The sequence below is a fragment of the Pyrus communis genome, chromosome 16, assembly GCF_041283825.1.
Source record: "Pyrus communis isolate YQ-2024b chromosome 16, ASM4128382v1, whole genome shotgun sequence".
NCBI classification, from domain to species: Eukaryota; Viridiplantae; Streptophyta; class Magnoliopsida; order Rosales; family Rosaceae; genus Pyrus; species Pyrus communis.
In genome coordinates, this window is record NC_142580.1 from 30,513,341 (window position 1) to 30,528,675 (window position 15,335).

At 39.6% G+C, this 15,335-nt stretch overlaps 1 protein-coding gene across 2 annotated transcripts; it reads right to left on the reverse strand.

The window, feature by feature from the left end:
- Positions 1–2,743: 2,743 nt before the first annotated feature.
- LOC137724268 (protein ACTIVITY OF BC1 COMPLEX KINASE 3, chloroplastic) lies at positions 2,744–4,327 on the reverse strand. 2 transcript variants are annotated; one of them, XM_068463036.2, is made up of 3 exons: positions 4,112–4,327; positions 3,590–3,669; positions 2,744–3,382 (listed from the first exon to the last, which is right to left on the reverse strand). In XM_068463036.2, exons 1-3 carry the CDS (start codon positions 4,284–4,286, stop codon positions 3,368–3,370), a joined length of 270 nt encoding a protein of 89 aa, XP_068319137.1. In that variant the 5' UTR covers positions 4,287–4,327; the 3' UTR covers positions 2,744–3,367. The 2 variants fall into 2 exon arrangements, with proteins under 2 accessions (XP_068319137.1, XP_068319136.2); XM_068463035.2 differs by lacking the exon at positions 2,744–3,382 and having other exon boundaries at positions 3,389–3,669.
- Positions 4,328–15,335: the final 11,008 nt, after the last annotated feature.

Here is a 15,335-nt window from a genome sequence, read left to right on the forward strand (position 1 = left end):
GAATATCGTTCCCCTGTCTATGAAGGGACAACTCGGTTGATTGTCATTAATATGACCAGCTAACATTCGCAGTTGAGCATCTTTGGCATGTCACACATGCAATCTCTATATGGATAAGGAATTCTAGCTCTAGCTGCACACAAGGGTTCATGTAGTTGAGCATCCTTGATGTGACCAACTAGTATTCATAACTGAGCATCCTTGATATGACCAACTAGTAATCTCTATGGTATCCTGGAACCCTAAAGCCCCTGTCGGTATGCCAAACAGCCTACAGATTCCAAAAGACTGCCTACGACTTGCCTTTCAAGCTGTTAGCCGTGAAATCTCACAAAACTGCACATTCTTGTGAAAGGTTAGCGATTCACGCGCCATACAAAACTCTATCTGTTGCAGACATGCTACACAACCCATGAGTTTTACGCACTGCCAAGTGCAGAACAACCCTTTGGGGTAAGGCACATGAACCTCATAGCAACTGCACACTTTTGATGTTACAAGTTAAAGAATTTTGTGTTTACATTGAAGACAACTATGCACTTGCTACGCAGCCTACAAAATCGGTTATATAAAGTGCAATCATTCTTTCGAACCACTACCTATGAAATTCAAGACAACTTTGCACTTGTATTGCGAAAAGTTAGCGAATTTCATGTCCCAAAAATCTTTAGTAGGTTATGGTGCAGGCCACACAACTGAAAGAATTGAAGAATTGGCGACCTGCTAACCAGCACATGGTTAGAGGCAACAACGCATAACAAAGCTCAGCAGCTTAACACCCCAAAAATCGAAGCTCACAGCCAAGTGGTTACGTGAATTCGTTTGCTTCAGTAAGAAAGACATCCGGCTGCCGACCCTGTTGGCTAACAGCCTCGCAAGGCTTCACAACAATACATGTAGCCACATAGGCAATATAAGCCCGTCTACTTACTAAAATTTGCTCTCCAAATTTATTGAACCCCCTATTTAAGGCAGACTTAAATAAGTTTTGGGAGACAATTAGTTTCCCTTTCCTAAAAGAATTTATCTTCAAGTCAAAGTAGAAGATCTACATCAAATTAGGAAACAACTATCTACTAAGCAACTTGGGATTTCTACACCTACTGCCTTTTTCTGCCAGTAACCCAGCAAGTGTAGGGGCATTTGTGTAGCAAAAAATAATCACAACAATCCACAAAGCAACACATGGACTTTTACTCATGAAAGACAAGATTGTCGTCATGGGTAAGGCTCTCAAGCGCCCCTACGTGCAGCTCAGCATCCCTGGAGGTTCAAGCAGTTGACTACGACTGCTCAGAGCTCTCCTACTCGTGGCAAAGAAAAGTCAAAGGCATTAAAGATAGGATTAATTACTAAATCCTATTTTTAATACCTTCTCATTTGAAGATCAACTCTATCAAGTAATCCTTATTTCAATTAAGCAAAGAAATTTCCACCATTATCCCAAGATATTATCTCCTAATTAATATCTTGGGAATATTCTTACCTTCTTTATCAAACGGATGACACACCATGGCCAATAGAATGCCGCCATTTGTAGAGCAAAACCCTAACACCTACACCGGTCACTAATTCTTGATAAATACCTTCATCTCCACCAAATTTTGGTAAGTTTTTCTATATACAGAAAACCCTAAACACTCACTCTATACAAAGAATAACTTAGGTCTTTAATAAAAGATGTTGATTGTTTTGTAGGTATTTTTTCATCAAGACTAAATACGGCGAAAATTGTCTACCGCACCAGTGACCCCACGACGTTGCTTGCATCAACCCACACCCACCCCCGTTGTACAACCCAAACCAAAGACGAGTTCGCCAAAAAATGGGCATTGAAACAAAGAAGATTGATGGAAAACTGATAATACTGAAGGCCAAATCGAAGAAGATCGCACATCGAAGAAGAAATTGTGACAAACGAGGAAGTTTATAAAGAAAGGGCTTGGTATCCGTGTGTGAGGATGGGTTACCTAACCCATTCTATGTTTCCTATTTCGGATTTGTAACCAATCAAGTCCGTGTTACAATTTTTCTCATTAAAAGTGGGCTGGATTACACGTCCAATTTAATTGGAGATAAACCCTCCCATCAGTCCACCAAACAGGGCCCTCAAGGATTTCACTAACGGCTCTCAGCTTTATTTTGACATACGCAAACATATACATTACAGTCCATTTAAACCAAATGATGGTGAAAAAATGGTAGAAATAATATTACAACTTCATCACTTCACATACAAATATTTGCTTAGCGCAGCAATAACGGTCACAATGTCGAAGCAGAAATCGTTGTTGGCACTCGAAGTACTTGTTGCAGCAACCGTGCCGCAAGACGTTGGGTGATCCCGCCAATGACACGCCCCCCCCCCCCCAGGTTTCGTGCCTCGGGTTGTTGAAGGACCTGGTCGAGTGAGATATCATTCGGAACATGTTTATAAACAAGTTGAGTCTTTTAGGTCATTCAATGACAATGTGCAATGCGTGAATTCATTTGAAAGAGTGTAAAAGGCTAATTGATGAAGGCAGAGAATGACATGGTGTAAAGTGTGATGAAGAATATAATCATCACGAATCACACAGAGAATCTGAAAGGCAAAAATAAGGCACATGATAGGACCATTAATAAATTTCAAATTTGGATTAGGACGTCTTTGTATCCTTTTGACGTATGTTTTCTCTAATTAAAACTATTACACATGATTAAAATGTTTCAAGTCTTTGAAACATAAGAACGTAAAAGAGAATTTCTCAATCCATACGGATGCTTCATTTCAGATATCTTCAGGCTAAAATATTTAGACACAGAACATGGCCGCAAATATTTCATTAACATAGTTTCACATATCCTATGAATTCTTTGAGGTTTCTTCTTTTGTTATATTAGATGAACTCATGCACTAATAAAAGAATAAGCTCTAAGATGATAAAGCTGGATAACCAACACAACAGCTTCTAGACCCAGAACAAGAAAGAACATATATAATGCACTAATGCAGAAAACAAACACGGTTCTTACTTGTAAAATGGGCTGCAAAAGGGTTGGATCAAAACTTTCGGAGGACGGTAGAAGTCCCCAAATCCGGAAAACTTGATCTCGGAGCTCAATCATGCTTTCTTGTTCAGCAATGCTCATTACAAGAGGTCCATTAGCATTGCCATTAGCAAGTGCAGCTCTCATAAAATTGGGCATATAATTGTATGTATCAATAAACGTACCCCAAACAAAAGCTTCAGTGACACGAACAGCCTACTTAATAACTAAAGTTCGGAGCTCTTCACCATCTGACCCCAATATTAACTTCCATACAGGCTGTAAAGCATCTTTCGCAGAGAAATCTTTATCTTTTCTTCCCTGAACCAACAGGTTTTCAAGTCAGTTCCACCTGCAGTCAACATAAGTAACAAATTGTCAAGTAGTTCAGTACACCAAAACATATCAATTACCATCTAATATAAGTATAAATATAGCAACAGAATCCATGCCTAAGCTTCCCATCCTTAAAAAGCAACTCAACCAGAGCATCTCTAAGATATGGGTTTGGATCCGTGAGAAGTCTTTTAGCGAAATACGGGTATGAAGCAGCGAGCACCTTGAAATTAGGATCAGCATTAAGGGCTAGACCTTCTAGTACAGTAAGTGACCTTAATATCAATGCACAATAAGCTGGGACTGCAAGAAGAATAATAAAATAGCAAAATCATCAGACTCAATCAGATAATAAGGTAGAAAAGTGAGAAATACACAATTTGTATTTGACAATAATGAAAAGTGAGAAATACAGAAGGGGTCCACTTTCTTTCTATCTCTTTACAGTTAAGATATATATATAAACTTATATAGAGGAAGTTTGTTAATAATTAAACTAAATATGCTAACCCGAAAGGCAAATTAGAAAACATGCCAATGAGCACTCTTGGATAAGGGAAAAAAAAAAGATAAATCAAATACACCAGAAGCATAAGTCGTAACCCATGACACTCGATTACAACTTCGAAATAAAATAAAAAAAATTCCCAGCCGAGCAGGTCAGCTTGCTATGGTTATAATGTGTAGTGCTAAATTCAAGAGTTGGGCTTGAAGGTCCCAAAACAAAGTTAAAGCATCAACTCACCATTGAATGGATACTGATACAAGACAGCACCTAAACCGTCCACAAATGTCTTGAAATTAAGTTCACTCACAGTTGAATTAAGCACATCATCAAAGAAGTTACAAAGCGCTGGTACAATTGGAGAAACGTCTACATCAGGTGACAAGAAATTTAGAGCATAGTAATCACGAGCCATAGCTGCATAATCCCGATTAACCAAGTGAACAACATGACCGATTGTAGACACCGAAATTTCAGTGAAATAAATGTTAACCAATTCATTAAAATTACAACATTTATTCATTTCACCTACATCACACATTCATTTCACCTACAAACTCCATTCATTTCACCTACATTACACATTTACTTCACCTACCAACTCCACTTATTTCACCTACAACATCCACTCACTTCACCAAAAAAATGGATGGTGGTGATTCACTCTCAAAGCCTATAAATAGGCTTCTCCATCAAGAGAAAAGGGGAGGAATTTACATCACACCAAAACCTTGAAGCTTTGAAACTCTAAAGCTCTCAAGTAAATCCCAAAGAATCAGTAAAACCCTCTTCGTACTTCGTCAAAATCCTCCTTCAAGATCAAGCCCCGACAGCCCTTGAAGAAACTTCCCTCAACCTTCGAGATCAAGCCCTGACGGCCCTTGAAGAAAGTGTTCATCATTCATCATCTATTCATCCTAAGATCAAGCCCCAACGGCCCTTTGGATTAACAAAAAATCAACGAACCCATACACCCATTCTTCAAGATCAAGCCCAACGGCCCTTGAAGATCCATTCATCAACTGTTCATCCTGAGATCAAGCCTCGACGACCCTTTGGATCAACAGCTCATCCACAAACCTACACCCCACGAAGATAGAACCAGAGGATCAAATTACAAAGAGATTGTAACCCCAAAATCATTAATACAAAACATTATTTTGTACACGTATTCTTGTTTCAGGAAAATTCGTGTTTACAAATTTGGCACGCCCGGTGGGACATCTCTACCTCTCATCTCTATCCTCAAATCATTGAAAAGCGCAAATGACATCAAGAAAGGATCAAGCTGTTCCCACAATCAAAGTGAAGAACAAGAACATCATCGCCACAAGTGGTGATATTTCGGGCTTCACAACCCGAAGTAAGGTAAGAGCCCTTTTTGCCGCGGCTTCCACCCCTGCATTAACTCTGTCAAAGGAACAAGAGCACCTAAGGCACGAGCCTGTGATCACCCTAGCCTCACTAAGGGCACCAAGAGGGGAAAGTCTGAGGAAATACTCAGAGTCCCTACTCTTCGATGCTGATTCAAGCGGCAGTACGACCATGCCAGTTGATGCGAGATTTACTTGACACTCAAATTAAACCCTCGTTTGACAATTGTAGTAGAATGGATAAGTGAGGGATCGTTCTAGACCGGGGATTAGGAGGGCTTGCTAAAACCTTCTAAATTGACTTAAAAACATAAAAACACAATATAAAACACTATTTAATGCTCGAAGAAAGCAAAACTAAAAATAAGAAAGATTAAGACTAAGACTTCAACGAAATAGGGGGGAATTGGATTTGGACGAATTTAAACTAAAATGAATACTTGGAAACAAAACAAATTGTAAATATGGATTTGACGGAAATGAATGGATGGGAAGCTAGCTAAGGGTTCTTTCTCTACACATGATATTTATGCATATGAATCAATTTCCAGTTATTCCTTCATTGAATTATGAACGACAATGCCCCAAATTAACCGTGACATCACTAGTTAACCCTCAGATTTTCCTTATATTATTGGATTGGATGGCATCATTCGACAACCCAAAACATTCTCAAAAGTTCCCTACATGTCATCATAATAGAGATACAATCGAAGATCATTAAGAATAATGAAAACCATAAGCATTGACAAAGCATTTGTAACTATGACATCATGTTACTCATGCTAAGAATTAAACTTAACGCGATCATGACAAGCGACCTTCACTACTTTCAAGTATAAGTTAGTAACGATTATGTGAAACCTTCTTAAACTTTAGCCACATATTCATGCATGCTAATTAAGTGTCGACCCTCAATCAACAAACACAAATAAGTTAATCATCAAATAGTTAAGCCAATTGCATTCACGAATCAAGAGTTCATAACCGGAATTCATCAATTCATATCACATAAATAAACATGGTATTGAAATCACCCCTAGCCAAAAAGGGTTTAGTTCCTCATAACTTTGAAATCAAAGAAACACCTAAACATTCCAACAACTCAAACTTGAATTGTATGAACGTTTAGGCACTCTTCTCTTCCATTCCTCATATTACAAAACAAAGAGAATTGAATTTAAACATTAAAATCAAAGAAACGCGTAAACATTCCAACAACTCAAACGTGAATTGTATGAACGTTTAGGCCCTCTTCTCTTCGTCTTCGTTGTAGCACAAGGACTAAGGGATGTTGTTGGTGTGTTGAATGGATTGGGGGATTATGGAAATGGAAGAAATGGAGGAGAAAGGGAAGGGAATGGTGCAGAAAATGGAGAGACTCACGGCTAGGGAGAAGATGGAAGTGTTTGTGGTGTGTTGTGTATGAAAATGAGATGATCTTGAATGAATGAATGCAAGGGTATTTATAGGAGTAGTGGAGGGAATATATGGCTGTTTGTTTAAGATGCAAGTGGCTAATTAATGATGGAAAATCAGTTAGGAAAACATGTGAAAACTGGAATTGCATGTGAAGGTGTTGGAATGTGCTGAAATGGTGAAGGGGATACACGGCATTGAGAAGCTTTCTTGCTCATTTTCTGAATGCAATGATGAAGAGTTTAATAATTAATGCATGTAGGTGGCTGAAATGATGAAGAATGAGTGGTGGAAATGAAAGGGAAAGCTAGAAGGCATGTGAAGATGCTGGAATTGATGAAGGGGATACACGGCAATGTTTGGAATGTGGAGAAAAGGGTGCATGTGGTTGTAATGTTTGTTGGTTAAAGATGCATGTGGATGTATTATACAATGGGAAAGTATGTGATTGAATTAAAGGATGCAAAGTGAATGAATCATGAATCATTGTGGATGAAAGGTGGAAGTGCATGTGTTGATGACTAGGTTAGTGGGTGGAAATCTGAAAATGGCATAAAGGAATGGGAGCTCACGGTTTTGCTAGTGTTTGAATGTGTAAAGTGTGTGTGAATGCATGTGAAGATGCAATAAATAATGCATGTAGGGTTAGGAAATGTGGCTGAAATGATATAGGGGAATGCATGTGGAAATGTTGGAATGTTGAAGAGGTAGGGAACTCACGGCAATGGATTAGGGGGAGCATGTGCTTGTAGGGTTGATATGTTTGAAGATGCATGTGTTGAATTGGTGGTTGAATGATGAAAGAATAAGTGAATGATTATGATAAGTGATAAGTGAATGATTTGTTAAGTGATAAATGAATGATATGTGGTGAGTGATAAGTGAATGGAAGTGATAAGTGATAAGTGAATGGAAGTGATAAGTGAATGGTTTGATAAGTGAATGATATGATAAATGAATGATATGATAAATGAATGCTTTAAGTGTTTAAAATAGGGAACAGAGCCCTTCCTTGCATGGCAAGGAAGGGAGACACAAGGAAACACACGACAATGTCCTAAGGTTGCAAGGAATGTTGTTTTTGTGTTCTAAAATGCGTAGGAGTCTTCAATGATGCTTAAACATGAGGTCTTTTAGGATTTAACTTTCCTACTTCAAGTCTTTAATTTCGTCCATCCTCTTGGCTCCAAGCATATGATATCCATTCCAATCTCTAATTTGCTCCAAAAGGCTCCAAAAGGCATCCTTTTGCATACCTTGCCCTTAGAACCTGAAAACACACAAAAGAAGCATAAAGGACTAAAATAACTAGAGAAACATAACGTAAATGCACGAGAACAAGCCATTTAAGTCGCATGAATATGCTCCTATCAAATACCCCCACACTTATCTTTTGCTAGTCCTCGAGCAAAACAGAAAGAAAAACAAAACAAAACCAAACGAAACAAACAAGTAAAACACAACCTAAACCATCCAACAACCGTCTTAGGGATTTCCAATGCACATGAAACGTTAAAAATCATCATTCCCACAGATTTTAGTCATCTTCACACTTAAGTACATTCTTAATCATAGTCACCATATACTAGTTCACAATTAAGCATTTAAAACCATGTTTTGAATGTAGTAACATGCCTTAGAGAATTTGCTCAATTCCTTACAAGATATGCACTCGATTTTCACTCAGATTTTCTAACTACACACCCTAATCTAGTCATATGTGAGAAGATTGATGTAAACATGAAAACGAACACTCACATATATGTATCACAAAGAACGCAATTTCTGGAGTTAATAAGCATGTTTAGATATGATCTCATGAATGGAATGCTACTACTTAGATGCGAGAACCAGTGACACCATAAGCTCATACCAAGTTCAAACTCCACAAATTGAAATACACAACACTCAAGATAGAAGTCAAGGGTTGTAACGGGGCTTGGGGTATGTGGATAACAAAGAAGGGATATGGAAAACAAAGGTTCTTAAAGAAATAGTGAGCAAAGCATTTGAATCAACTTAGAATTTACTTTTGAATGAAAACTCAACTTTTGAACAAAAAGGGAGAATTTAGACAATTTACGCCCAGAATTGGTGTTTTGGAACCTTTCTTCAATCACTTATTCTTTCATTTTTTTTTTTTTTTTTTCAAGCTCTTTTTTCTTTCTTTCTTTCTTTTCTCTCTTTTTTTTTTTTTTTTTTTTTTCTTTTTTTTTTCTTTTCTTTTGAATCTCAAAACATAAACACTTAAAAACAAAACATTCTCTCCCCCACACTTATTTTCTTTCATAATGTAACTAAAAAGGAATTCAATTAAGTCATGCTCACTATCTTTTAAGAACAAGGGTGGGGATTGTCCTAAACTAGGCTTAGGTGAGGAAAATGTGGGTAAACAAAGAATAAAGGCTAAACAAGGCTCAACGGGGTTAAAACTTACAACATATACGAAGTATGGGAAGTAAGGCTATTTGGCTATGGTGGTGGTCACTACACAACTTCTTCTTGAATATGTGTTATGCAAATCAATAACATGCTTTGAATGAAATGGGCATGAGTTCTAGCATTTGGAACTATATGATGAAACGCCTTCTAAGTAGTAACCAAGCAAAGAATAATGAGATCATGCAACGACTTTAGAAAACAAGAAATCACAGATTATACTCTCCAAGAGAACGTTATAGGCTCAAGTCTCTCAGGGTTGTAGCGTTTGTTTGAGTTCCTTCCTTCAAGCATGTTACAAAACTAATTTTTTTTCTTTTATGATTGCATGTGAAGTCATACATTATAACCATAACCAAGCATATACCAAGAGTAAATCAAACTTTTCTCTATGTTTATAACTCTTTTTAACAGTCATGCAATTAGAAACCAAATCCTTATCATTGTGTTGGAAGGTGACCTACGACACAAACACACAAAAACAACTTTAAAACAACTCTTTTTGGGTTTTTCAAGACAATTTTTCAAATTTTTATGGGATTTTCGAATTTTTAAGTCAAAACACACTAAAACAGTTTAAAAACATTTTTAAAACAGCAAGGAACAACACTTGAAGTTATGGGTGATAAAATTCAACGAATTTGCATCAACATACTTAGTTACCCCCCCACACTTAAATCAAACATTGTCCTCAATGTTTTAAGCATAGATTCACACAAAGCATAAGTAACTACACAAAAAGCACTTTAAACATACTAAACATGGCAGAATGTAATTAACAAAGAGAAGAGTTTAGAGATGCAAATCTGGTTATAGAGTGTAAATTCCATCTTCTCCTTGGTAATTGCATTGAGGCTTTGATCTTTGTGATTCCACAGGCTTACTCTTGAACTGGTTTCTGCCCATCGTTGATTTTCCTTTGTGCTACTTCTTGAACTGGGCAGCAAGATGGTTCTTTTGGTCTCCCCCGAAGGTCTGAGCTTACTCCTTTGGTCTGTTTCTTTGTTCAATCTTTCCAATTCGTATTGAAAAGGGTTGGAGGATAACTCAGCCTAAGTTTGTCTCCACATGCGTCAATGTATCATTTTCACTTGCCTTACTCGCTCCCCTTTGCAGAAGTGGTCCCTTCTCCGGAAGTGTATCAACCGTTGAAGATGACTACTCGAGAGTAACGCTAGGTAAGCAATCAGGAATAGATTCCAGGCAGTTGGCTCCAGATCGGAAGACTGACTCCAAGTGCCGGCTGATTGCTTCTTTTACTTTGCCATGCGAGTAAGAACAAGGACAAAGAAAAAGACAGGGAAAGAGCATGATATGAGATACTTTTGCTTTTGACCTTGATGATATGAGATACCTTTGCTTTTGAAGAAGCGGTGAATGAATCAGCACATGTATTTGTTGTGCTGTTTCCTCCTGGGTCATCTGTACTCCAGGCATCTGGTATCATCTTTGGGGAAGAAGAAAAAATTGAGTATTTCGAAAGGCTTTGCTGGGAGTGCGCCCTCAGAGGTGAGGGAGAGTTGAGCATTTTCTTCAGGTTTGCCCTGCCATAAAAGACGAAGGTCGACATATATAGAGATAATATCAAGTGGTGGTACTTTTTACCTTTGTCGACAAACGTTTTGATCCCGCAAATCCGGCTTTTTGAAATAATGGCGCCTCTTCGATCTCTGAACACGCCTCTTCGATTTCTGAGCAGGCGCCCCTTCGATTTCTGAACGACGCCCCTTCGCTTTCTGAACGACACGTGGTAGTGCAGATGCGGCTCCTTTTGACAAAGCTGCATGCGTCTTCTGAAAAGCTGAGAAAGCGTCGCCGAACTTTGCGCTTGTCGGCTAAAGATGTGTAGTTGCGATGATGGCCTCCACGTGTTGTCTGAAAAGAAGAACTCTTTTGACAAAGTTGAACACGTCTTCTGAAAAGCTGAGAAAGCGTCGCCTAAATTACGCCGGAAATTCCGGCTTTTTGAATCGGTGGACGCGTCGCCTTGGCTTCTTATTGAGGTATCGATCACCGCCACAAACACACTCTGAAGATTTCCCATTCTTGAAAATCGTCTCCGGCCCTTCGACATTTAACTCCATCCACCCATTCTCTTTGAACACTTTTGAAAAAAAATGGCAAACTCATCGAACCTTAGCTTAGATTTGAGTCTTAGCAGCGATCCGGTTGCGCCCCGTCAAGGTAATGTATGGCGCCCTTCTTTTTTTTCTTCTAACGGTCCTCTTTCAGGTGAAGACTCTGTGATGCAGGACGCCACAACAGCTACAATAGTAGCTAGGAACCTCCTCACACCAAAAGATAGTAGGCTGCTGTCAGGACGGTCCGATGAGTTGGCCGTTCAAGAGTCCCTCGCACTTAGTGTTCAGTGTGCGAGTTCTGTGTCCAACATGGGCCAACGCCTGCTTGCCCGCTCCCGTCAGGTGGAATCATTGATGGCAGAGGTGGAAAGTCTCAAGCAGGAGATCCAGCAGCTTAAGTATGAGAATAGAAGTTTGCATGTGCTTGCAAATAACTATTCGTCGGGCATGAAGAGGAAGCTTGATGAGCTGCAAGAGTCTGAAGGTCGGATTCACAGTGACCGTCAAAGGTTTTCGTCTTTCCTCCAGAGGCACCTTTTTCCTGGCTCATCCAGCGCTTGGCCAAGTATTGAGGCCTGGAATGCTCTATCTTCGATGCCTCCCGCTCCGATGCCTTCTGCTCCTATGCCTTCTGTTCCTACGCCTTCCGCTCCGATGCCTTTTGTTCCTACGCCTTCCGCTTCAAGAGTAAAGCCACGTAGTGGGGCCTCAAGCAAACAACCTTTGTGAAGCACCATCTTTCTTTGTTTAGCAGTGCCTATCAATAAATCAAACATTTTCTCAATGTTACAATCATAGACTCACATAATTAATAAACAAACAAACAATAACAACTAAACAACCTAACAAGGCAGAAACGAAATAGCAACAAAGAGAAGAGTTTTTTTTTTTTTTTTTTTTTTTAATTTTTATCAAATTTTCGGAGTTTTATACCAAGACACTATAAAACACACTAAAACACTCTAAAAACGCTTAAAACAGCAAGAAACAACATTCTAAGTGATAGGTGAATAAATCCCACGAAATTCATGCAAATACAAATTGTTTACCCCCCCACACTTAAATCAAACATTGTCCTCAATGTTTTAAGCAGAAAGTCACAACAGAGCAAGCAAATAAACAAATACGAGAAAGAAAGCAAAGTAAAGGCAGTAAAGAAAAAGAAAGGAATAAAAATAAGTCTCTTAAAGGGGTTTCCAAGTTCTTCTCTATTCGGATGCATGGGTTGCCTCCCACGAAGCGCTTTCTTTTACGTCTTTCAGCCGGACGAGTACCCTCTTTTAATCTTCATTTGAGCCCACGGAATGGAAAGGAATGTCTTCCACCACTTGCCCCACACCATGCTCGTAATATGGCTTCAACCGATGCCCGTTCACCTTGAATTCTACGCCATTCCTTAAGCTTTTTATGTGGACTGCACCATAAGGTAAAACGTTAGTAACAACAAACGGGCCAATCCATTTAGAACGCAACTTACCAGGAAACAAACGTAGGCGAGAGTTGAAAAGTAACACTTTCTGCCCAACTGTGAAGGTCTTGGTTCGAATCATTTTATCATGGAATGCTTTGGTCTTGGCTTTGTACATCCGGGCATTCTCATAGGCTTCATTCCGAATCTCCTCAAGTTCATTCAATTGGAGCTTCCTATGAACTCCCGCTGCATCTATGTCCATGTTGAAAGTCTTCACGGCCCAATGTGCCTTGTGCTCCAACTCTACGGGCAAATGACATGGCTTACCATAGACGAGCCGAAAAGGTGACATCCCAATGGGTGTTTTGTACGCCGTACGATATGCCCACAGTGCATCATCTAAACGTAAGCTCCAATCCCTCCTTGTTGGTCCAACGGTCTTCTCCAAAATTTGTTTGATTTCTCGGTTAGACACCTCGGCTTGGCCATTTGTTTGAGGATGGTAAGGTGTGGAGACCTTATGGTTGACATGGTACTTTCTTAGCAACGCCTCAATGGTCCGATTGCAAAAGTGAGACCCTCCATCACTTATGATTACTCTCGGCATTCCAAACCTAGCAAAAATGTTAGTTTTCATGAAATCTGCAACCACCTTAGAATCGTTAGTACGGGTGGCTTTTGCTTCCACCCATTTAGAAACATAATCAACGGCTAGCAAGATATAAGTGAAACCATAAGATGGAGGGAAAGGGCCCATGAAATCAATGCCCTAAACATCAAAAATTTCAACATTAAAGACAGGGGTTTGCGGCATTTGGTCCTTGGTACCTATGTTACCCATTCGTTGGCAACGATCACAAGACATACAAAAGGTTCTAGCATCCTTAAATATAGTCGGCCAATAAAAACCACACTCTAGAACCTTGAGGGCAGTGCGTTGTGTGCCAAAATGACCACCACATGCATATGTGTGACAAAAGCTTAGAATTGAGTGAAATTCAGAATCATGCACACATCTACGTATAATTTGATCTGAGCAATACTTCCACAAATAAGGGTCATCCCAAACATAGAAACGTGCATCATTTTTAAGCTTATCACGTTGGTGTTTGTTTAGTTCATTTGGAAATTGTTTAGCCACCAAGTAATTCACTAAATCTGCATACCATGGTTCACTTACCTCAATGGATAGCAGCTGCTCATCGGGAAAAGTTTCAGGGATAGGTACGGCATGTTCATGCTCCTCGTGGATCATTCGGCTTAAATGGTCAGCCACTACATTCTCGCTTCCTTTCTTATCCTGGATTTCAATATCAAATTCTTGAAGAAGAAGAATCCAACGGATAAGCCTCGGCTTTGCTTCCTTTTTCGTGAGCAAGTACCTCAAAGCTGCATGATCAGAATAAACGATTACTTTAGTACCAATTAAATATGAACGGAATTTATCTAAAGCAAAAACCACAGCTAGAAGTTCTTTTTCCGTCGTGGAGTAGTTCAATTGGGCATCATTGAGAGTCCGAGAGGCATAGTATATGACATGCGGCCGCTTGTCTCTTCTTTGTCCTAGAACAGCTCCTAATGCATAGTCGGATGCATCGCACATGAGCTCGAACGGAAGGCTCCAATCTGGAGGTACAATAATGGGGGCCGAGACTAGCTTCTCCTTGAGTTGGTTAAATGCCGAATTACACTCTTCATCAAACTTGAATGGCACATCTTTTTGAAGCAATCGGCAAAGAGGGTTGGACATCTTGGAGAAGTCCTTGATAAAACGCCTATAGAACCCTGCATGGCCAAGAAACGAACGTACCTCTCTAACCGAAGTAGGAGAGGGTAAGTGACGTACAAGGTCTATTTTCGATTTATCTACTTCAATTCCTTTTTCTGAAACAATATGTCCTAAAACTATACCTTGTTTCACCATAAAATGACATTTCTCCCAATTCAAGACAAGGTTAGTTTCAACACATCGTTTCAAAATTAAGGTCAGATTATCCAAGCAATTATCAAATGAACTCCCAAATACACTGAAATCATCCATGAAAACCTCAATGATCTTTTCAACAAAATCGGAAAATATACTTACCATACACCTTTGGAAAGTGGCCGGTGCGTTGCATAAGCCAAATGGCATGCGACGATAAGCAAATGTTCCAAAGGGACATGTGAATGTGGTCTTCTCTTGATCATCCGGGGCTATCACAATTTGGTTATATCCAGAGTATCCATCAAGAAAACAGTAAAAAGCATGACCGGCTAACCTTTCGAGCATCTGGTCGATGAATGGCAAAGGAAAGTGATCTTTCCTAGTCATGGCATTTAGCTTCCGGTAATCGATACATACTCGCCATCCAGTCTGAATGCGTGTAGGCACGAGCTCATTCTCATCATTCTTGATAACAGTTACTCCGGACTTCTTGGGAACGACTTGAACTGGAGAGACCCAACGGCTATCGGAGATAGGGTAGATCACTCCGCAATCCAAAAGCTTGATTATTTCTTTCTTCACCACTTCCATCATCGGAGGGTTGAGACGGCATTGAGCCTCTCGAGTTGGTTTAGCCCCCTCCTCAAGAAGTATACGGTGCATGCATGTGGTAGGGCTTATTCCTTTAATGTCGGCCAAAGTCCACCCTATGGCCGTTTTGTGCTCTCGCAGCACCCTCACAAGCTTCTCCTCCTCCATTGCCGTGAGACTTGATGAAATGATGACGGGCAATGTTTCGCCTTTTCCCAAAAAC

Excerpts from the sequence above, each read along its gene's own strand:
- LOC137724268 (XM_068463035.2), bottom strand. The coding sequence starts at position 4,286 with ATGGCTCGTGATTACTATGCTCTAAATTTCTTGTCACCTGATGTAGAC. Across the intron at positions 3,670-4,111 it reads GTATCAGTATCCATTCAATG|TCCCAGCTTATTGTGCATTG; the intron begins GTGAGTTGATGC and ends TTCTTCTTGCAG.